The sequence below is a fragment of the Motacilla alba genome, chromosome 17 (assembly GCF_015832195.1).
Source record: "Motacilla alba alba isolate MOTALB_02 chromosome 17, Motacilla_alba_V1.0_pri, whole genome shotgun sequence".
Classification (NCBI taxonomy): Eukaryota; Metazoa; Chordata; class Aves; order Passeriformes; family Motacillidae; genus Motacilla; species Motacilla alba.
The window spans coordinates 9930235-9953801 of record NC_052032.1 but is presented as its reverse complement, the minus strand read 5'-3'; the positions used below and the strand labels follow the sequence as shown (position 1 = coordinate 9953801).

The window sequence follows — 23567 nt, the reverse complement described above, 5'->3', positions numbered from 1 at the left end:
CTGATGTTTAGGGGTTCATGGTCACTTAGTTTGTGGAACCTTTGAGCAATCTGAGAGCTATCTTTGGCTGTGTTGTCTGAGTAACTTTGCAGCCCCCATACAAGTTGTGTGTTCAGCCATCAGCCTGGATCAGGTCACTCTGCGTCTTCTGTGGTGGTGCTGCAGAAATGAAAGGAGCTTTGTTTCAAAGCCTCCCGATCTCCCTGTTCCAGGGCAGGCTGTGCAGGAGCAGCAGTCTGTGCTCTGTCAGCTTTGCTGCACGAGGATTTGGATATTTGCTAACTTGCTGTGCCTCACACCTGGTTCTGGGGCTTGTGCTACTTGATGCACTTGTTTGTGCTTCTTCTCCATTTGTTTCAAGCCTTTGGTTGTTTGTTTAGGCTGGTTCTCGCCTGTGTTTTCACCGCGTCGTCTCCTGATACTTCAGTTCTAATTGTGAGTGCACAGCCTCGTGCAAATGCCTCCATGCAGGAGAACCTGGAGATATTTCCTGAACTAATAAAGCGCAGGGGACTTGGAGGGGAACAAGGAGGCACATAAACAAACACCAAGCAGAAAACAACATCGCCCTTGAATGCAGCTTCTGTGTGAGGCACTCAGTGACTGTGTGTTTTTTCAAATGAGCTGTTGTAGCTGGTATTAGGGAAGAAAACCCACCAACTCACACAAACCCATGGAAAACCCCACCCCAAGGACCTTTTAGGGAGGTAGCAAGGAGTGAACATTCTCAGTAGTGTGAGCAGTTGTACAAGTGAAGAGAAAGTATCACTTCCGTTGACAGAAGATGGTGGAAGAGATTTTGGGTATTTGGATTTGTAAAGTAGCCTTCAGTGACAGATAAAGTTGATGAAATTATGATAAAAATGAAAATTTAATTGGGTTAGAAACAGAATAGAGAAGCCATGGCACTCTGGGCTTTCACGGTGTGTATTGTGTGTGAATGGGAGTGTGCAGTTAGTCCTGATGGGCTACCAGTGGAGGCAGGGAAAGGCAGTAGATCCCAGTTAGCTGTAAGGATTTGCATAGCTGGGTGATGGAGCTCACACAGTGCCCTGGAATGCAGTGGGATGCTGTAAGGATTTGCATAGCTGGGTGATGGAGCTCCTACAGTACCCTGGAATGCAGTGGGGTGCTGTAAGGATTTGCATAGCTGGGTGATGGAGCTCCTACAGTACCCTGGAATGCAGTGGGATGCTGTAAGGATTTGCATAGCTGGGTGATGGAGCTCACACAGTGCCCTGGAGTGCAGTGGGATGCTGTAAGGATTTGCATAGCTGGGTGATGGAGCTCATACAGTGCCACCTGGAATGCAGTGGGGCTAGAGGCAGAAGGAGCCCTTTGCTCCTGAGCCAGGACTGACGGTGGAGTGTGGGAGATTCTGGCACTGCCCTGGGCTCAGGGAGCCCCCTGTGTGCTCTGGGAAGCACAGAGGGGACCAAGGCCCCTTTCTGCTTTGGCTCTTGCATGGCATGGGGAGCTGGGCAACTGCTCTTCACATGGAGCATTGATTTTGCCATGGGAAGGCATTAGTGGCAGACAAATTCTGGCTGATGGCCAAAATGCTGGATAGGCAAAACTTAGTCTCACGCCGAGGACCACTTTTTTTTCTTCCTTATTCTGTTTTGGGGAACACAAAAATGTAAACTCTGCAGAGGGCTGATAAATACGGTGTTCTTTAAAGCACACGCTACTTCAGTCTGGTAAAACATCAAATGAAAACATTCTGTCCTTTCTTATCTTTTTCTCATTTAATTCATTGTTTTCTGAGGCTTTCATTCAGTAAGTAGCAGCTCTGGCAATGACAGATATTCTATTGTGACTGAAATATGCATTTTGTAAGTCGTAACTTTCCTTGGTATTTAAATAAACTGTGTATGTACAGTGTGCAAGATTTATGCAGAGCACAGCTGGAGATATTCTGCTCAGAATTCCTATGGTTTAAAATGTCTCTTTCAAGTTTGAAAATGTGTTGTGAAGTAGATACCATTATGATAATTGGAAGTTCAGCTTCTCTGTCTTGCTCTATTATTTTTTTGAATACAATTAACACATCACACACACTTCACCTGGTCTCTCCTCATTTACCTCTGACACTTCCTTGATATTTATTTAGACACATGTGGTGTCTTTGCTTTGAACTCAATAGTTGGTATATTCACTAGGGTTTTTTTAATAAACATTTTTCTCATTTAGAGATGTACAATTAGTTTGCACTGTTAGAGAAAGGTATACATATTGATGTCAATTTAAATCTTTTACTTATTTGTTGGATGATCAGGACATAAATTGTATAAAGATTGTAGAGAAAACTGTGATTACTCTCAAATCAAAATACCTGCTGTGAAGTTGCAGAAGCAGCTCATTTATTATAGTTCTCCTGAGAAAACAGTACAGAGCAGATATGCACAAAGCTGTCTAGAGAAGAAATTTAAAAATATATATGAATAATACTTTTAATTTAGAATTGCTATATTTTCTTTCAGGTAGCATAAAGGTGAAGCACAAATCTCAGTGTTTAGTTGGAAATAAGCTTTATTCTTCCAGAGTCAGTAGCAATGCTTTTGTTTCTGATGAAAAAACAAAGACTAAGTTTTGGTTTTAAAATATAATCGAATTCTTGAACTGGAATTAATAACATACTGTTGGCATAGTTTTTAACTAAAATAATGTCTGTGGTGTGCTGTGTTATGTGATGTGTATAAAACTGTCAGCAACGTAACACCAGTGGCCTCCAGAAGACAATTACAAATTATATCAGGTGTATAATTTTGAAGGGAAAAAATAAGGGATCTGACTCATCACATTTCAGTGATCCAGGAGAAAATAATACGAAAATATCATTAGATGTATTTCATTTGTGGAAATTAGACTTGGAGTTTTCTTTATTTCTTCTTTTTTAAATTTTGTTTTGGTTTTAGGAACGCTTCTAATGCTTGGAGTTTTAATAAGGAATAACTCCAAAATCCATCCTGAGCTTGATCCTCACGACAACACAGGACATTTTCCTGGACTAGTTAAAAAATTTTTGGCTGCACTTTGGAGTGAACTGGGGCTGGGATTTTGCAGGGTTCCTGTTCGTGTCCCTTCCTTTGATAGCTGTTTCCATAGGATTTTCAGTAACTGTATTGCTGGAGATGTCTGGGATTTGTAAATTCGATTATTACGGGAAAAAGGTATCATCTACCAACTGAGAGTTCATTTGCTTTGTCTTAAAACTGAAGTGATCAACTAAGCTTTTCAGGTCCAAGGCTTCTGTAGGGAAGTTGAGAAGATCCTCCCCAAGGGAGTTTTTTGCTGGCTTGCTCAGGCAGTCAGGGGCCTGGCTCGGCCTTGCTGTGCCTCTGGGGGCCGGGGTGCAGAGCCCATCGGAGCAGGCTGTGCACAGGAGATCAGATCCAGGGGCTGGGGAACCAGGGGCTTCTCTCAAGGTACCTTGCAGTTGGACTTCAGTTTTCAGAATGCACATTTGAAATTATCTCTAGAAAATACTCCTTGGATGAGTATATTTTTATTTTTAATTTTTTTTTAATGAAATCGTTCTGTAGTAAAATATTTCAAGTCCTGGCTAATCTGTAGAGCTTAGGGCTGATAAACAAAGCATCTGAAGCCAAATGGCCCCTTAGCTAACCCCAATTAAAATAAAGATTTCATTGCGCTCTGTCCTGACAGAGAGGGAACATATTGTTGCCTTTAAGGGAGTTTGGTTTAGTTAATGAAAGAATTTATTTCATTTTTTCAAATACAGAACCTAATTAAATAAGTTTCAACTTGACTTGTAGTTGAGGACATTTTAACTCCTTGAAGGTTGCTCTTGTGTCCAAGTATAGCTGTCTTTGGAATAATTCCTGATGCGGTGTTTAGGTTAGTGATTTATATAATAAGAGATTTTATAGTGGAGCTCATGGCACTGTTTGCCTGTTGAATGTATATCATAAATAGATGCTGTTGATTCCTAAAGTGTTAAAGTTGTTATCGACATTACATTATCTTGATGTATTACATTAATTTGGCATCAAGTGTTACTCAGAGCTAGCGACTAATACAGGATTCTTAGAAGTACTGTGGAAATGAAGGTGCCAGGAGTTTGCTGTAGATTATATATGTACTTTGCTTACTCCTGGTGCTCAATGAAAAGAAAAATATGTCCAAGAATTATTTAGGTGAAGCTCTCCAAGCAGTAGTTAAAGTCTGTATGTCCAGAACATTTTTTCTTAGAGAGGATTAATGGTGAAAATGAAAGCAATTTGTGAGGATTATATGTGTGATTAGTTTGCCTTTCCTTAGGATCTGTCTGTGCTTGTATGGATAAAGCTCATCCCCCATTTGGCAGCCAATGATTTATAGCATAGGCTCAAGAATTTACCAAAAAGAACAATTCTATCTAAAGATGCTTTCTTATTACATATGAGAATATTTGACTTAAAAGCAGTCAAGAATGGGAATGCTGTTGCTTCCCTGAATTTCCTGCCTAAAACTGGAGGTGTGTTGAGGGGTTGCCATGTGTCTGGCAGTAAAACCAGAGGAGCCCAGGCTGTGCTGAAGGACAGGGATGGTGCTGCTTGGCTCTGCTGCTTACGCTTGGGCACGGGAGTGCCTGGAATCAACAGCACCCAACCTGCATTTGCACAGAGGGAGGGGGCTTGTAAATTACCTGTTACTGAAACTGAGGCTAACCAAGGGTTCATGCTTAAAGGAACATTTTTAGTTGTAACAAGTATGTCAATATTTTCCCCAAATGTATCTATCGAACTCTAAACACGCTTTGTTCTGGAGCAGTGGCCTCCTCTGCATAGGGAGGACTGCTTGATTTAAGAACATCCACATGTGCTCCCTCATTTGGGGATTTTAAGCTAATGTTGGCGTGTGTTCTCTTCCAAATGTCACTCAGTCACGTGCCCTCCTTTACATGCTCAGTGCATTGCAGTTCAGCTCTCTTACAGTGAGTTTTCAGGGTGAGCAGCGAAGCTCACCAGTAAGGGACGATTGATTTCCCTGAGTCAGGGTCATTCCCAAAGCTCGTGACAGTTTCTGCTTCAGGTCTGTGGGATTGTTGCCTTCACCCATGGAGATAACTGATACGCAAAGAATTCCTGCCTCTGAGAGGAAATCAATAGTTTTATTTATGGATAAGTAACAAAATATTAATTTGTTTAGGAGGGGCTTGCAGGGGCTTTTTAGTTGAAAAAGAGTGTTCTTTGGTGTGGGTGTGAACATGAATGAAATTCAGGGCTAGGTGGTACTGGAGTCCTAAAAATCTCTGATTTATTTGACATGTGTTACAGATCCTGAGGTAGCTGAAATGCAGTGCTGTTCTTTTCTCTTCTGTGAATTTCTGTAGATCATTATAATTACACTGTGTTTCAGAAATCTCAATAGTTGCCAAATGTAACCAAAAATAAAGCATCTCATCCAGCCGGAGTTCCAGATATCCTCACTCTGCCCTAAAGCCATGTTTCCAGCCATTATCTTGTCATAGCTTATTGGGCTCAATTTTAATTAAATGTTAATAGCAATTTTGCAGTCAGAACTGACATGAAAGTTTTCCAAAGATTATTATACCCACAGGATATCTTTATTATGTATTTTTCTTGTTTCTTTTTTTTTTGTCTTGTCCGAGCCCTGTTCTTTGGAAAAGTCTTTGGTGATGGAGAACATGAAACAGAAAATGATGCAATGTCTTGACTGACAAGGGTCAGTTTACGAGGGCTTATCAACTGAATTTTGTATTCTTCAAGAACATCAAAAACTTACATGTTTGATAAGGGTCTTGGTGTTTATTTGATTTTCCTCAGTGTGGTATATACACTGAGTGTTCTGCATTTAGGTTTCAACATGCAGATGCTGAATCTTTAAATACAAAAGGGGCTTCAGCAATGCTGCAACCTGTAGTTCCTGTGTCTCTGCCTTTAAGGATGTTGTGTTCACAAATGGTAGGCACAGTTATACTGTGGGATGTTGGATCACTGGTTCTTTTTGCTGTATAGGAAGCCCTGTAGTATTAATTGGTTGTCAAATCCCTAAGAAATAACAGATTAATGTGCTTGATCACAATGCCCTGTTTAGAAGCTGCAGTTTGCCCCCGTCCCCAGCCTCTCCATGTAGCACAATTACAGATGTGCATCCAGGACATTTAGTGGATTGCGTTTCATTAATACAATTTGAGCAGACAATACCGAGTTGCTGTCGGGCCGTGCTGACAGCTAATTACTGAAATGAAGGGTGTGCGTGGCTAAGGAACAGTGGAGCATGTCTCAGGAATAGGAAAGCAGCACAGAAATAGTGCCACATCTTGGAATCACTCCTCTGGACAGTTTGCTGTCTCTGCAGACCAGCTTTGTCACATAGCTGATCGTGGTGGAGGGTTAGACTTCAGGGAAACAAAGGTTGTTACTGTTGATGCAAATGCAATGTAGTTCTGGTTTGCCCTTCCCTCTGGTTAATTCAGACACTTGTACGTACTTACCCGTCTGCTGAGCACGCTTACTCTTGCTTACAGACATCACTGCACGTTTTCCCCACAGAATGTCCAGTCTGCTTGGATGAGTACCAGGGACACTGTGAATGTCAGTCGATTCTGTAGCATTATTTATAGGCAAAGCTCTCACTGACAGGCTGAAGAAGGAAGATGAGGAGAGACTCCTTATTGTTTCTTCCAGTATAAGAAACCTCAGGCAGTCAAGTGGGGTTTGTAATCGCAAAGATTTAAAAGAAACAAGTAGTGTTCCATGGAGGATAGGCAATAATCCTGCCAAGCACTTGATCAAGGGATACTGAGGAAGCTTGTCTTGGTTTGGGGCAATTTGGAGAGATACTCGGGAGAAGCCTTGGTTCAGATTTGTTTCATGTGCAAACACCCCCTTCCCCAAGTGCTTCTGGACCTGTCCAAAAACTCTTGGGTGTTGTTCTAGAGCAGGGGAAGCTGTAGCACAGGGTGTTCACTACTGGGCAAGGTGCTTAGCTCAGAATATTTGTGAAATCCTCTATTGCCTAATGGGATTTGGTCTTTACAGTATATCTGCAGAATTATTAAATATAATGGGATGCTGGCTACAAAGCAATTTTATCATCCCATTCATTCATCTGACACCTGTACTGGAAGACAAGGTGCTAGTTATCGTTGGAGGTATTTTTTCTGTTGATGCTCAGAGAACTCTTAGATTGCCAGTGTGGCTTATCAGTGTCCTGCTGGTAACAAGAGCCAGTGGCACTTCTGAGCCACTTCTGTTATTTAGTCTGTGCATCTCCAAGTCCCCAGGTAACATGGACATAACAAATATTCTATTTCTTGTTAAAATGGAATTGAATCTTAAAAATTTTTGATTCAAATCTGCTGCTTAGTTGGAGGAAAAAAGGGACCAGTAGTATAGCAGGTTGCCAGTAAAGAGTCTGTTCTGCCTGATGAACTCAAAAATTCATGTTGAGGTGCTGCAATTGTATGCTGTTTTTGCAATTCGTTTTACGAACAAGTTCTAGATTGAGCTCTGCTTACGTGTATTCTCTCTCCATGGAAATTATGTCCTTTTTCTCATTTCAAATTAGGTGAGTACAATGAAATCCTTATTTTACATATTTATTAACAAGACATTCATCCCTGTGGTATTGTAACTACCCTCCGTACTCTATGCAAAGAAATTACACAGAGAACTCACCTTCAGGAGATTACATGTGGTCACTCTTTTTCAAGCATCATTGCTTGAATAATTACAATTCCATCTTTTAACAAAGATTACGTGTTGCTCTATCAGCCTTTATTTTGTGCCCTTCCTTTCCAGAAGTTGTCGATGGCATTGATTTTTTTTTGTTTTTTTTTTTTTTAATTCTGAAATAAATCACATTAAAGGCCTCATGCCAAGTCTGAATCTCCTTGGATATTAATTGTTAGAAAATTGATGAGTGAGGAGATGATATCAGCTGTGCTGTCTGGCACATAGAGGGTTAAGGGAATTTTCGGTCTCACCAAAAAGTATTTGGTCAGGTACTCAGGTGCTGGAAATTTTCGTAGCAACATCAGTCACCTAGGAACATGATCATCTGCTGTTCTGGGGTAGAGATTACAGAGCTTAATGATTAGCTTCCGTAAGCTGCAGCTGATGCCAGACTCTACCCCCTTTACACCTAATTAGCCTCATTAATGAGCTCTTCTGCTCTCCACAGAGAGGGCTTCCTCCTCAGAATAGGAGGTAAAAAATACTTCGCCCAGGTAGATGTGCTGAAACCTTTAATTATTGCCCACACCTGCAAGGCGTTGTGTGTCTGACAGCAATATTGCTTACCCCAAACTGCTTATTTACAGTGACCAATGCACCAAGCATTAACTCTTTAGCGCCAGCGGAACCGCTCTGAACCTCTGCCAGTATTTGCAGAGGGTGGCAAGACAGGCAGTTGCAAATTTATTGCTTAATCAAGTTGGATGTGATCTGGGGGGCAGGCAGTTTGTATGCGATGAAAATGTTTTTAAAAGTTTCTGAGTATTTTGTTGAATCCTGACAAACGAGCTGAAAGTGCCGATGCGTGTCAAATACAGCAACAGACCAAGAGCACCGTTAGGTGATGAGCAACTTCTGTGTTTGAAGCAACGTAATTTAGCACTGCTAAAATGGAAACATGGCAAAATACACTTGTAGTGATCAATGGAGCAGGCAGTAACTGTGCTAATGAAGCGTTCAGGTGGTTCTGAGCCCTGGCAATTCCTGCTCAATATCCAGGGTAGGCTTTGGGAAGTGTAGGACGCTGTGCGTTGTTGGTCATTAGCGGTGCTGCTGAGGCAGCTCTGGAGCGTTTTGCGCGTGCGTTTGGGTCCCAGCGTTGTACCCGCGGCCGCAGTCAGCGTTGGCCGGTTCCTCAGGAACTCTTTCCTCAGGAGCCAGCATTCCTGAAGCTTCTGCAGGCAATGCCTGCTGTGAGCATTCCCTGCAGCCGTGGTACGGGTTCTCTCTGGCCCTGGCAAGAACTGGCTTTGGGTTGGTTCCCTGGAGTACTCTGCCTTGTGGAATATGAATGTTGGGCTGCAGGATTCTCCCAGGCTGCAGGCAGCTGCGCTCACAAGCTGGGCATCTTTCTGAGGGAGTTTGAGGCAAGAAAAAAATGTTTTCCTGGAAAACTCATCTTCTAAAATGTCTAGAAGATGATGTGCCTCCTGCAAGGCATGGGCAGTGCCTGTGTGAATGAATGGGCTTTCCAGCCAAAGTGATGAGTTTTCATGCATTTTAGTCAACTCCGTTTCCCTTGAAGATGCTCTTAGCAGGCTGCTGAGCTCATGTCAACAGAAGCCTTGAGTTAAAAAAGGAATTTGGAACATAAAACATGTATTCACGTAACTGAAAATTATTAACAGAAAATAGGATCTCCAAGCTGTGAGGTCTCCACAATAAGAGACATCATTATTAACAATTCTTTTAATATTATTAAAAATTCTTTTGCATGTGTAGGGAAACATTTGTTTTACTTTATTAATAATTTAAACAGCATCAAACTTCCCCAGCCAAGATGGAATCATGCACTGTGTGAATCACAGAAATTCCTGTGCATTTTTCCAAGAATGCAGTTTTAACTGAATGCCAAAAGAAAGCATCAAAATTAATTATTTTTAAAATATTTGCATCACGTTTTGTCAGTTGCTGCAGCTTCGCATCATCGTTACATAAATGGCACGGAGGCACTGCATGTGGACTCTTCTGGTGGAACGTTGGCACGTTCAGTTCTGTTTCCTTGGTGGAAGCCAGAGGTTCCCGGGCAGACGAGAAGGACTCGTACAAGCTCCAGCTGGTCTCTGAGGGGTGTGGGTCTGGAGGGGAGCGGAGCCCGGCGGTCCCTGCCCATCTGCTCCCTGTCAGAGCACGCAGCCGTGCTGCTGGCCCCGTGCCCCGGCCAGCCAGCTCCGGGCGCTGCCGCCCGGTCTCCACGACACCTCCGGGAGCGCGGAACCGCTGCTCCCAGCCAGATGCTTCCCTGCACGTGGGCTCTAATTAGGTGGCGTTTTCCCCTCACAAAGGAGTTGGGAATTCTGCGTGGTTTCCGTGTCAGGAATGTGTTGTGATGGGATGGGAGTCGGGAGGAGCCGTGTGGCCCAACCGGTCGTGATTGCGCTTGCTGCAGACTGCGGCGTGTGAGCCGTGGGTTTGCAGGAGTGCACGACAATTCATGGACAGACCAAAACCTGTGGGGAGAGTGGAGAAGGGAAAAGTCTGCTTCCTTTTTTGTCCTCACACTGGATGCAGCTTCCTGTTTAGGAGTGTACCATGGTGGACCTGGCGGACTGAGGCAGATTACAGCTCTGGCACTAGCTGCTTGGAAGACCCAGCTTTCCCAGGCTCTCGGAGGCGAGGTTTCTTTTTTTAATTCTAGTTTCTTACTTTTTAAAGTATTGAAATAAGAACTGCAAGCTGTGAGGTGTTGTACAGGAGAGCCTGGGGAAAATGAAATCTAACCTATAAAAATGATACTCTCTAATACATTTGGATCCTGAGCCTATTGTGAGATGAGCCTTCTAGTGATCGAGGAGCTCCGATGCAAGTGATAGAAGATCAGCAGCTTTGATGATTATACTGATGTGGTGTTTTCTGTGTCTTGCCTTCTCATGAGGTAGAATCTGTGCCTCTTTCTGACAATGGGTGAGATAATGGTAAAAGGAGAGGGAGAAGTTCTCACTTGTTTGAGGGAATGGAACCTTTTTCCAGTGTTTTTAATTGCAAGGCCCCCGGTAACCTCTCTCAGGGGACAGGATCTGCTCCAAGGTGAGCCTTTTCTGGCTGTGTTTTCCATGGCAATAGCTGAGGCTTCCTCAGCAAGTTGTGGAGTGGCATAACGCGAGGACAGGTCCTCCCTCAGTGAGTTCTGCTGGAGCAGTTCCTTTGCGGGTTACCCTGTGGAGGAGGGGGCGCTGCAGGCCATGTTCTCACATCGTGTACATCAGTGGATCTGCCAGAGATTGGGTGTGTCTAACTCAGTGCAAAATTCAAGTTTCATTCCCTTAGAACCATTTTATTTATAGAGTCAGGAGGTTTGTTACTTAGCTAAGAGAGTGGGATTTCATGACCTCTTTTTATGACTAAGGCTTCTCTCACGTTGCTTTAGTGAAGTTAAAAACAGTTTGTTCTCCTTCTGCATCGATATCAGCATCTAAATCTTACAGGAAAATACCCTGCTCTTCAAAGTAGCTGTTTGGGGATCTTGAGTTTTGGGGATCTTGGGACAAAGGAGTCATTTACATTGTGCACAAAAACATAGTTTCAACATATTTTTCTGGAAACCTCGTTGATTTGGATGAGTTTGGACTTTTTATATGTATCTAAGAAACCAAAGAAAGCAAAATATTAACATTTGTGCTCTTGAGGCATGTTGGTCATTTGTAAATCTCAGCCAATGATTTGTTATTTCTACAGAGATTTTTTTTCCTATTTTACCAAATACTTTGTATTCTATTGAGTTTTAATAGGTGAAGCAAAAATAGCTCGTGGTTTATCTGATAGGCAATACTTTGTGTAGATTGTTTTTCCAAGCACACTTTTATATTTTGTCATAGTATAAAATAACTCATTTAAAGAATTGCACTGCAATTTTTCTCCTCCTCTGTATTGTCACTAATATTCCACAATAGTTAAAATAGAAAAAGGCCTTTTCATTGCAGGGCCCCTGGATTGGCAGCTGCTTTGCATGCCAAGCGTCCCAGCTTCAATGGGAGCATTGCTCGTGGAATGATTGCAGAACCAGGCCCTGAAATTACCTTGCCAGCTAATGATAAAATCGCATGCGGGCCACAGGGGTTTTTGTGGAATAAATATAAGAGTGGAACAATATCCAGTACACATTATACCAGTAATTTAAAGCATATTCAGGACAAAGAGAGAGTTCCCAGTGCAGGCAGCATCATAGAGATTTGCTGTATCTGATAAAGATTAGGTTTCTCAGCTCATAATACCATACTATTACTTTCCTTTTGTTAGTCTTTCAACACCTACACTCCTGCATTGACACAATATCAAGTAGGAAGAGGAAGAATAGCCTTGTATTTAAGGGACTGAGCAGGGATTAAAGAAATTTCGGTTCTTTTCCCTGGCTCTGCCAGAGACTTTTGTGACCGTGTACAAGTTACTTATTATTTTCATGCCTCTATTCTTGATCTGTGAAATGGTGATTTTTTTTTTCCTTTCTTTTTCCTCCCAGCCCTAAAAGCTTTCTTGCTGGCTTCTTTGCACTTCATGTGCTAGGCTTGTTGCTTGAGTTCCATCTAGGAAGCTGTAGCAGTTGCGTAGGGACAGGAAGTGTCTGGCTGCTGTAGGTGATGGAATCAGGGCAGGCAGTGGCTGGAATTAGCCATACAAACACTCGCAAAGCTGGCTGGCTCCATTACAGTGATGCACTTTCATTAGCTGTGGGTATGAGTGTGTGTCATTTTACTGGTCCAACGTGAAAATGCCAGGTGTCCTGATGAGCTAACAGAGTTTGAAAGAAGAAGCAAAACCATTGCTCTGCCATGGAAGTTTTCTCTGGTTACACATTTTTTGACAGTTTCATCTTTTCTTTGAAGTTGGGTTTGTGCCTTCTTGCTGTGTCTCTACCAGAGGCTGTATTCTGTAGCGAGGAACTGAAAAAGTCTGAAATTGGGCTGGTGATGGAGCTGAGCTCTTATGTGAGGCTGCGCTGTTTGGGCAGTGCAGGCTGCATTCGTAATACCTGCCTTTAAAATGCTTTTCAAGATTGCACTTGGCAATATTCATTTATCAGAACTGGTAGCCTCTTAGTGAACAGAGCCTGAATGTACTTTTCTTTAGAAGGCGTGTGGTCAAATCTCTGAACACGTGATTTCTTTGTTCCTGAGCTGCATCTTGAGATGCTAATAAAGCTCTGGTATCGTTCATTTAATGCAGAGAGTTTGATCTCTGCTTTCTGGATCCCATTATGACTGAGGTGGATGCAAAGAGCTCTCTTGTGCTGAATGTATGGACTGGTTATGGGAGGTTATTTGTCAGTGCAATTGCAAGCTGAATGAGCTAATGTCCTATCAGGTGTCTGTCACCAAGTTCAGGTTTTCTTTATGGTATCCCGCTGGCTGGCTGATGATCCTTCTTCAGCTGTGATGAGCTAATCTTTCCCTGACATTGCCATCACAGTTCTGGAAAGGTCTGCAGAGCAGTGCCTTGCCTTTGGTTGCTGCTGTACTCGGCAAAGACACATGTATATCCAGATCATTCTCCTGTCTGGCTTTATCGTAGTTGGATTTCCACGGCTTCTCTGAGCTCCTGTATCTTTCCAGAAACATCCTTTGTGTTTGCATCTCTCCCTTCCTCTGTGTCCTTCTCCCACATGAGCTTCTTCTCTCCCACATATTTTAGTCCTTCATACTCACTGTGAAAGTTCCTGCCATAATCGGTGAGCTGAGGAAGAGTGATTTCCTTAAAATATGAGGGATCGTGATGAAATTTTTGACAGTGTAACTAAACAAAATTAGGCTTTATCTTTTAATTCATGTTATGGCTTCTTAAAATAAAACAGCAAGTTTCCTGAAACTCTAGAACAGTTTGAAATAAGGCTAGACTGCTTTTATTTTCCAGTGGCTGCCTTAAGTAGTTTTAAGCATTATTTTAGTAGTTTAAGCATCATTTAACAGAATTCCAATATAAAAATAGGTCTGGCAGCAGATCAGATGTGGGCTGAAACTTTTCAGCTTTTTCAGGGGTCATGAGATGCAGCACTGCCCTGATGAACTTCATTATGCCAGATGAATATGAAATAGTCATATGAAGGGAGATTTGCAAAGACATAAAGAAAAGGCACCTATTTTTTCAGCACATCTGGGAATCTTAATCTTATATTTTCAAGTTTTTTCTGTTGTGTAAAGATTTCAGATTAAATGTGTACACTTTTGCAATAAAAATAATTCTGTGATTCAGTCTTGAAATAGATGTGAATTATCTGCAGCGTTACAGATCCAGTCAGATTCCTCACCATGCTGTGCACACATTTAGAGCCTTTGCAGTGCAATGCTTCAGTCTCTGTTAGGCAGGACAGTTGAAAAGGATATTAATGGATATTTAAGGTGTTGATGAATCATGGCCTAAATTTTAATTGTTGGAACCAGCGAGTTTAGGAGTTGATGAGTTTTTCAGGACAAGTTATTTTACTTGTTTCACATGCAAACAAGAGCATTCATTTCACACCAGATCTGCGGGTGTCCCCCCGTGTATAATGTCATTTGTCAGTAAAAGCAGAGCTGATTAGCTTTATAATTTACAGTTAACCAGATCTGTCAGGAAAATGGTCTTATTGTCCAGCTTGTCTTTTTGTCCTGAAGCTGTGGCTGGGGGTGGAACAGTGTATGCAGCTCGGGGAGGTCAGTGAGGGTGGAAGGCTCTAATGCATTCTGAGCTGCAAAGCTCACGCTTGACCTCCATGATTAAAGTTTTTTTCTGTCATCCAGCAGCCGTTGAGCCTGAAATGTCTCTTAAGAAGTCAAAAGGTCTAATCAAGCTAATGAACAAACTCAGTCATTAGTACTTTGGGAAGGAAGTGTGCTGGCGCTGCTGGTGCCCCAGCTGCAGGGTGTGTGTTGCTGGGGGCGCAGGAGCTGCTGGAGGTGCAGCAGGGCACAGCCGCCTCCCCCTGGCAGGGCTGGGCTCATCCCACGGTGTCCAGGCTCTGCTCTGGCCACGGGGGAAATTTTGCATTCTTGTAGGTGATAGGAAGGGCTACTTGTTTCCTTTGGGGGGGTTTTTAAATTGAGGATTAAACAAAAGCTAAACCTTCCTTGGGTGAACGTCTGTGCTAGTGAGCTAATCTGCATTTCTCTTTACCCATTCCTCCCAGCTCTTTTCACTCAGATTTCTCTGACATGGATAAAATATTTTTCAGGGATCCTTTGTTACGTTCCAGTATCTGAAGGTAATGGGAAAGCCTTTTTTACACTGGTCAAGTAGATGACAGCTGTTAGTCATTTAAATGCACTAGAACCTTTCAGTCAGTGCACACCTTGGCTTTGGAGCCAGGACCTTTGTCATGTGTGTCCTGGGGAGTGACACCAGTGTCTTACATACATGCACATGCCAGCCAGACCTGGTTTTCCAACCGTTTTCTCTTTGTTTATTTTATAATGAAGTGTCTTATAATTCTTTATTCTGATGAGAGCAAAGCCACAGCAAAGGGGAAAAAAGTAGTTTTTTTCACACTCACGCTTCTTGCCTGGAAAGCATGTAGTGATTTTGGTTTTCCCTGTAAAAAGAATAAATCAAAAACAGGTTATTATTTTTAAAATTATTACCCTGAAACTGTAACTATCACCTGCTTTTTTTTCCAAATCAATGGAAATTCACTGGTTCAAGCAAGGGGTGACAGAAACTCTCCTAAGAAAGTAACTTCTTCCCTCTGTCAAGAATCCATCCTGTGCTTAAACAGACACTTGCAATTGATCCTTTCCTCAGTCATTTTAGCTGCCCTGTTGATTTTACACAGCCAGTGGTAAATACGAGAATACAAATTTAAAGCTTTCAGAAATAGAATTATGTCATCCTTTTAAAGGGGATACTTTAAGACTTTTTGCTGTCTAATGTTAATTTTGAATACTCAACAGATGAAGAGTCCAAATATATTTTGGGTTAATATGAGCATCCATAGGCATGTATGTGGGTTAGTATAAGCATCCAGAATAATTATACATCAGTGTAGTTTAGTCCTTCTTTGTTACTTGTTTTTAATTCAGTAAATATATTTGCTGTGTTGTGTGTTTGTAGATGTGTGGAAGAAATCGGTGCCCTTACGGCGGATACACAGCAGACTTCAGCATTACCATAACTCATTCAAATGAGATTAAAGTAGAGCTGCAAAACAATTTCTGTCTTCTGCTGACAAGATTGGGAAAAAGGGGAATTCCATTCCTCCAATATGGGTTTCTCAGAGATGTGGAAAGAACAGAGTGGATGTTCCTGACCCGTTTGTGCTGGCTCTGCTGAGGCAAATAGCAGAGTATACAGAATTCACATGACTCTGGGTCATATTTTGGGGAGAGTAAGTAGTATTAGCTTTTTGAATGATGAAAGTTCTTCACCTTTAGCAAAATGTCTGCAAAGCCACTCTGGTTTATTTTGATGATCTGAAATTTTCCAGCCTGTTTTTCCATCCTGTGTTTGGGACCTGCAAATAAAGTGCAGTTTACTCAATGCTAGGTAAGGTCTGTGTTCCTTACCTGTTTATTTTGGAAGGGAAGAAGGTCAGGTGCAGGCAGTGGATTCACAGGGACCTGGTCAAGGCTGTGGGAGTGTTCAATGCTCTGAACTCTGCAGGGTGAACCCATCACTTTCTGCGAAGAAGCGTTCGTGTCGCACCGTTCGTCTGTGATGAGGCAGTTCCTGCAGAATGCCATCCAGCTGCAGCTCTTCAAGCAGGTACTGCCTCCAGTGACCCACGGGGAGCAGATTCTCTAACCATTCGGGTGGGGTCTGGGGGGCTGTTTCTGTGTCCCTTGATCCTGTCATGCAGCACCTCAGTTCCTGCTCGCTGGCTTCTCCCAGACTGGGGTGCTGAGGCCTTCTGTGTATTGAGAGGTGGATGGGTTTTCCCACTAATGGTCTCTGAACTCAAGGGTTTTTTTTATCTGAGCATGCCTAAACCCAAGATATCTCCTGTAAACTTTGTCCAGGAAGCATATTACCCTTGAGCTGCTGCTTTAGGGCAGCAGAAAACGTGTATGTGTAGCCAAACATGGATGCTGGCTTTTAGCAAAGCCACACACCTTAGGGCAGTGGTCAACACTGTGTCAGTTTGGGCGGTATTTTCATTCTATTTTGAGTCCTTACCCAATGCAAACATTGAGGTTCTTCCAACTAATGAAGGATAAAGTCTTTCTGAAAGGATGAAGAATGGGGTGGTTGATGTGTTTCTGTCTTCTAATGCTGATGCAGTTCATTGATGGGCGTCTGGACCTGCTCAACTCTGGGGAGGGCTTCAGTGACGTGTTTGAGGAGGAGATAAATATGGGAGAATATGCAGGTAAGAAATATTTTAAGGTAGTTTCAGACACTTTGGTTGGCTTACCATTTGTGGGTTATCATGATGTAATTGGTCATTGCTGCTAGGTAAATAACAGGCTTAGTGCTCTTGGCAGTCTGAAATGTCTTAAATTTTTGTTCTTTTGTCTGTCAAGAGCTTTGAATAATGCATTGTAGTCTGAGTAATGCTTGTTCGGTCTTTAAAAACCTCAGCATCACTGCTTTAATAAAGTACAACTAAAAGAGTTCTTGCATTGGAGGAAAAATCTTGGCTTTACCCAGAACCACCTCAGATTTCTTCTAGTGAACTTAAGAACATCTGTGTTCTCAAATGTCTGAGACAACAGAGAAAACAGGAAAGTTTCATCTCATCAGTGTTATGTTTTCTCCTGAAAGAAAAGGCTGGCTGTCCTGCTCTGTCCATGTTCCAGAGCCACTAAGTGCCAGCACTTCACATTTGGAGCTCGTTTTCTGTTCTGCAGAGGGTTACAATTTGTTTGTTTGTGTGTTTCTCTGTAGGTAGCGACAAGCTGTACCACCAGTGGCTGTCCACAGTGAGGGTAAGCACACGAGATCCTTCCAGACACCCTGAGCTGGGCTTGGGCTGTTGAAGACTTCCATGTAGTGACAGAGACAGTAAATCTTAAAGCTGTTTACATCTGATTGCATATAATCAAATTTCATCTCTGGAAATGTTATTTTGTGCTGAAAATACTGAGGAAATACAACATTGGCCAGGCTTGAATTGCTTGGATTTTGCCTTTCTGTGTTTCTCAGTAAGGTGCTGTACAGCAATAGTCCGTGGGGTGTGGCTGGGGTGTAGAACACCAACCAGGTGAACAGATCATTGCAGTTGATGTATCACTGGCTCATCACTTTGATTATATTGATCACATGAAACTCAGCTGTTCTAGAATGAATGTTTGGGACTGGAGTTAGATTTCATTTTCCCTCAGTTTATCCCTTTATCAACTACTTGTATCTGAAAAAGGCACCGTGTGTGTGCTAAACAGGACTGTGAGATGAGGGAAAGGAAAAGAGCAAAATAAAACCAGATCTCCCCTCTTCAGACTGAACGTACAGACTGTCCTGAGGCGCAGTCTCTGGCTCAGACATTGAGTGTTGCTCAGGATACTCGTGTCTTAAACTTGGTTAGGATTTAGTGGAATGTAGAGAACAGCCCTGAGGTGAGTGGAAGCCCAGGACACAGTTGTGAGATGTTCTTGGGAGGCACCTGTATTGTCCCTTGGATAAGTGCTGTATTAAACAGAACTGGGCAAAGCCAGAGCGACATTCAGAGTGCTTCTCCTTGGGTCTTTTTCTTTAAATCTGACCTTTTCATACTCAGCTCTGCTAATAAGGATAGTTAATGCTCTGGTATTCTAAGTTAAGAATGGTGCATTTTAGATGGCTGTTTGCTTTAAAGAGCTTTGATAACATTTCTTCCCTTGTTACTGTAATTACAGAAAGGAAGCGGAGCCATTTTAAACACAGTAAAGACCAAGGCTAACCCTGCCATGAAGACTGTCTATAAGTTTGTAAGTATTGAGTACTGGCTTACTACTGAGATAAGAGTCTAATTACAATTCTGTTTTAACCTTTCAAATGAGACTCAAGACTTAAATCCATTTTTATTGGACTCACAAAATTACTCAAAATATACATTCATTCAAATTTCAAATTTAAATGAAAAAGTCATTTTGAAATTTAAACTCAATTGAAATGCAAAGTACAATGGGAACTTGTGATTTCTTTTGAAAGTACAGATGATAAATTCCATTTATTGCACAGAACTCTTTCTGGGAAATAGTGCCTGTGTTCTCTGCTAGGCAGCTCTACCATCTCATCATTGCTCTGTTGGAAATCATTGTTACCTCAGCTTTCCCTGCTTGCAGCTTCATCGAAAGAAGGGAATCCTCTCATTTTCCAAATTGTTTCCATCTTTTCTAAATGTCAATTAATTTTCCCTAGAGATTTCTTATACCTGCTTATTTAGAGCCCAACTCACTGAGTTATTCTTTAAATGGAAGTGTTTTCAGTGCTGTTAACAAACAGCTGGTGTGTTGCTGTGCTATCGCGTGTGGCTGCCAGCTCCACTCTGCCAGATCAAACAGCACAGAAACAAGTGAGGGTTTCTTATATGCTCAGTTCTGGGAAATAATGTTACAAAAAGCGTTGAGATAACTGTTCAAACTTTGGTTTTTTCCCTGCCTTCCTCCAGCCTGAGAGAAAGGAGTAGGATGAGATTGGCTCTACTAAATGGAACTGGCACCCAGAGCTCTGTGAGGAGAATTTGCAGCTCACTGCCAGTGTGGAAGAATAGAAGTTTATAGCAAAGAGAAATGCTCACTGGGGAGCACTGAGGGTGTGGAATGCAAAACGATGAAAGATGTCTGTGGCTTCAAAACAGGGAAAACAAAATTTTTGCAACAAAGATGGGGTAGTGGGGTTTTTTTTTGTTTGTTTGGGGTCTTTTTAGCTTTCTGTTTGTTTTAATGTGTTTTCAGTATCCTGTCACATTTTTATTGCCATTTTTATTAACTGAAAACAAACTTAGTCTCTACTGGAAATAGAAGGGAATTTTAACTTAAATTATTTTTCATGCAGGCAAAAGATCATGCAAAAATGGGAATAAAAGAAGTGAAAAACCGCTTGAAGCAAAAGGTACTTGAAGTTCTTATTCAAAATGTATAAGCAGCACGTCTGAAATCCGTAGCCACTGAAAGCATGATGTGATCAATAGGAAGCTGTTTGATACAGTGCTGTTAGCACACTTCAAAATGCATTACCAGCTGTCCTGGATTTTTCTCACTTATAAATATTCACAGACAAAAAAAAAAAAATTGTCTTCAAATACATGAAAGCTCTGACTTAAACCCACAAAAGCCAGAAAATTGAGTGTTCTGCTTGGAGTGGTCCTGCTCCTGTCCTTCGTTCTGGGGCACTGTGTGAAGGGACTGCATGTGGACTGGGGGCACTTCCCTACAGTTCTGGCAATGAACCTTTTGCAAATGGCAAATTGTTGCTATTTTTGCAGTAATCAGTCAGGAAAATTAGAATCATTTTTGTCTGCCATTGGGAAGGGGATTTCTGCATTTCTTGGATGTCTGCTGCAAAGTTCAGACAGGAAGGAATTTATTAGAGTTGGTGTCCATTGCCAGTTGGAATTATTGGAGGAAGAAATACCCAAACTTGTTGTTGTTTCCCCAATCTGCGCGTGTGTTTGCAAACAGCACAATTCCCAGCTGCTTGGCTGTGCTCGAGGGATGCGTTACCCAGTCCCAGCTGCTGCTTTCAAAGCAGAGGGACGGTCACACTGGCACACTCCTCGTGAGTACCTGGCTGACTGTGCCCTGGGTCGGTGCAGGTACTCCCTTTGTTCTGTGCATCAGAGCTCTCAGAGTCACGGGGGGAGCCAGGCAACTGACCTGCTGAGAGAACTGAAGTTCTTATTCAGAAATTTGTATTCAATTTGTTGCATGGGAGTTTGGGAGGGTTTTGTTTAATCTGTGCTTCCTCTGTAAATTTCTTCTCTAAATTTCTAGACCATCCTCTTAAGTTAGGGCTACAAATGCTGGTGGGCAGACAGAAGTGCTCCGGAGCTGTCCCCAGGCTGTTCCTCCAAGCCGGGCTGCGAAGCGAGGAATTGCCTGTGTGCATTCCAGCTGCTGGTCCCTCTCTGAGCACTCCAGGCATTGCTGCAGAATCTCGGGGAAGAGAAAGTGGCTTCAGATGCTTTAATGTTATTTTATTACTCTGCATCATACATGACCACTGTAGGTATAATTTGAAAACAATAGAAACACGACGCAGTTTTCTTGTACATGGATTTCTTTCTGTCATTGCCCGTGTTTCACTTCTGGACATAACGTTCTGCCTTTTTGTGTGTGTTTCTAAAGCACTTGGAGCTGTGTAAGGTGAGCAGGTTTTTTCCTGCATTTTAAATGCGAATAGAATTGTGTGCTGTTGTGTGACATTTGTATACGAGGCTGAGAAAAGCCTCGTTCAGTCATCGCTTTGTTTTATTATTATTGTTGTCTTCCTGGTCTGTCAAGCAGCAAACATCTCTTTAAAAAACACACATAACATTTACAACTAAATGGCCCAATTTTGTTCCACCTTCTTTATGTGGTGTATCTGTAAGTGAGATGCTTAACCATGATTGTTCAACATAGGCTTTCACAGGAGCTTAAAAGACAGCTGTGAGTAGTTGGCACACACTGCTCAACCTCTCCTTCCTTTATTATTCTGTCCTTTTCTATGTCCCATCCTCTTCTCCATGCAAAGCAGGTAGGAGGGTAACTAAAATTAGGGATTCCCCTGTTAAAAGTGATAAAAATAGCAAACATTGCTTTGGTTACCCTCATGTTTAATCTAAATGTCTGTGCTGCTTCATTATGGGTCTGTTGTGCACGGGTCTATTAATGCATCCTCCCCAGTGTTTATGGAAGAGTTGTATTTATCCCGTTTCCTCACTAGCATGTGTGAATGTTAACTGTCTGACATTCTGGTATCATTAAATACTTACTTTTTGCCAAATTTGGGATGCTAGTCTTTCATCTTCTAGGAGTAACCTAAGGTTATTTTTAAACTGAACTTACTATCCACTGCATTTTAACATACTATTTTCCATTATTAATATAGAAAGTGTGCAGGCCCCTGGTAAGGAAAAGTCAAATATAAACATCCCTTTTCCAGTTTTTGCTGCCAAATCCGAGCAGCTTCTGTACAAGATATAATTTAAAAATGCAATAAAGCTGGAGGTTCTGCTTCTTCCAACTCTGCATAGCAATGGTGACCTCTTAAATATAATCAAGAGCCCATTTTGCCCTTGGTCTGCTCCAGTCTTGGGTTTGAATTGCAAATGAGAAATGCAGGATTGACCTGTTGAGAGGTCACTGTGGTGTGTGTAAGGTCCTTCTTTAATATGATAGTGGAGATTGAATGGTGCTCCATTTCCATCCCTTGTTCATTTGTGGTGCAGTATTTCAAAGCAACTGAAATAGTTTTCAGAGGATTCTTATGAGTGAGAGCAAATAATTGTTAATAGATACAGCCTAGTAGCTTTATTTTATATCTGATAGTTCTTTTTTTTTCTTTTTTTCCCTCTTTTTTCTTTTTCATTTCCCTTTTTTTTTCTTTTTTTGCAAAGGCTGCCTTTTTCCATCTCACCGACCGTGGTGGTCAAGTCCCTCCGTCAGTGGCTCATTTGAAGCTTAACTGCATAGAATTAGGAAGAGGGAGGAATATGAATGGTACCATCCTCAACTTTCAGTCAGGAGAATGGAACTTACTGAAAGCTCTGGCTAAGACAATTTATATAAATGGTTGGGCACTTGGCATTCATATATTCAACATTATTTTAGTTACTGGAGCCCTGTGTGGCTCTAGCTAATGCCTGCTGTTCTAGAAACAACTCATTTAGAGCGTTATAACACAACCTGCACAACGTTCCAGACACTCAGAATGTGTTTTGCTCCTCTCTAGCCAGTGTTTGCAGTCCATTGCAAAATAAGATCAGGTTTCACTGTTTTTTTAACGCCAGTGTGTTTTCACTGAAGATAGAAAACAAACTTTTATGAAGCAGATTTTGCTTTGCTGAGTGAAGCTGTATTGATGATTTGTTTGCCTTTTGGGGATGTTGAAAAAATAGAGAGGAATCAAATAATTCAATTCTCATCTTTTATTAAGCAGTTTTAAAAAAATATATTGTGGTTTCATTGGAAGTCTGTGCACCAAACACAGTGGAAGTAGGCTTTAGGAACATGTTATCTTTTATATGCAATTATATCATCAGAGAAGTAGGGGCAATCTATAGCAATAAAAGCTCAAGGATTTGCAGTGATCGTTACACATCTGAGGGGATTTTGCTTAATGGCTTAATCTCTCTATCTTTCATCTCCTCCCATTCCCCTCATGTCCAAACTTCTGTGTCCTTTTCCTGGCTTTTTGGGGGTTTGCCTGGGAAGGTGCTTTGCTCTCCAGTGCGTCCCAGCTGTGTGCTGCCTTGGTTGGAGCCACAGCCCCAGGGGGCCGCAGGGCTGGGAGCAGCCCCTGCTGAGCACAGGTTGGGTGGCTCTGGGAGTGCTGGAGCTTTGGCAGCTCCAGGCACCTTCGACGTGGCTCCACCCCACAGAAATATGTAAACAGGGTTTGTGTTTACCTTAATTGCCAGGAACGGTGCTGCCATGGGCTGTGTGAGTCCCAGGCTGAGGAGATCCCTCGGGGGCTCGGTGCTGTCTGGGGCTGGAGTAGGAGTTTGACAGACACTCAGGTTTCTTGTCAGTGTCTTGCTTTGGGGCTCTTTGTTACTAATTTGGAGGACTTTGTTGTACCTTTTCAAGACAAGGTGGCATTGTGCAGCTGAAGGGTGGGGGGGAAGAAAAAGTTTTTCTCTCTAGTTTGACCTTAACAAGTTGTTAATTCCCCATGATCCTTATGCCCGTATTGGGGAACCACTGCTCTACCAGCTGGATCTAAAGAGGGGTCTCAGCTTCTCTGTGGAGCAGACAAAGCCCCTTAGAAAGTCCATCCAGCTTTTTGTTTCATTTGACCTAAACACATTAGGTCAGTGTGTGTCCAAAGGAACCA

At 42.2% G+C, this 23567-nt stretch overlaps 1 protein-coding gene across 7 annotated transcripts in view; it reads left to right on the top strand.

Moving 5' to 3' along the window:
* Window positions 1-23567, top strand: part of DENND1A (DENN domain containing 1A) — a 152091-nt gene that overhangs the window by 102708 nt on the left and 25816 nt on the right. For all 7 annotated transcript variants that reach the window (XM_038156104.1, XM_038156102.1, XM_038156105.1 and 4 more), the window contains exons 14-18: window positions 16272-16373; window positions 16890-16977; window positions 17496-17536; window positions 18443-18514; window positions 19584-19640. In XM_038156104.1, the coding sequence (XP_038012032.1) occupies window positions 16272-16373; window positions 16890-16977; window positions 17496-17536; window positions 18443-18514; window positions 19584-19640 (360 nt within the window). The remainder of the gene's footprint in view (window positions 1-16271; window positions 16374-16889; window positions 16978-17495; window positions 17537-18442; window positions 18515-19583; window positions 19641-23567) is intronic.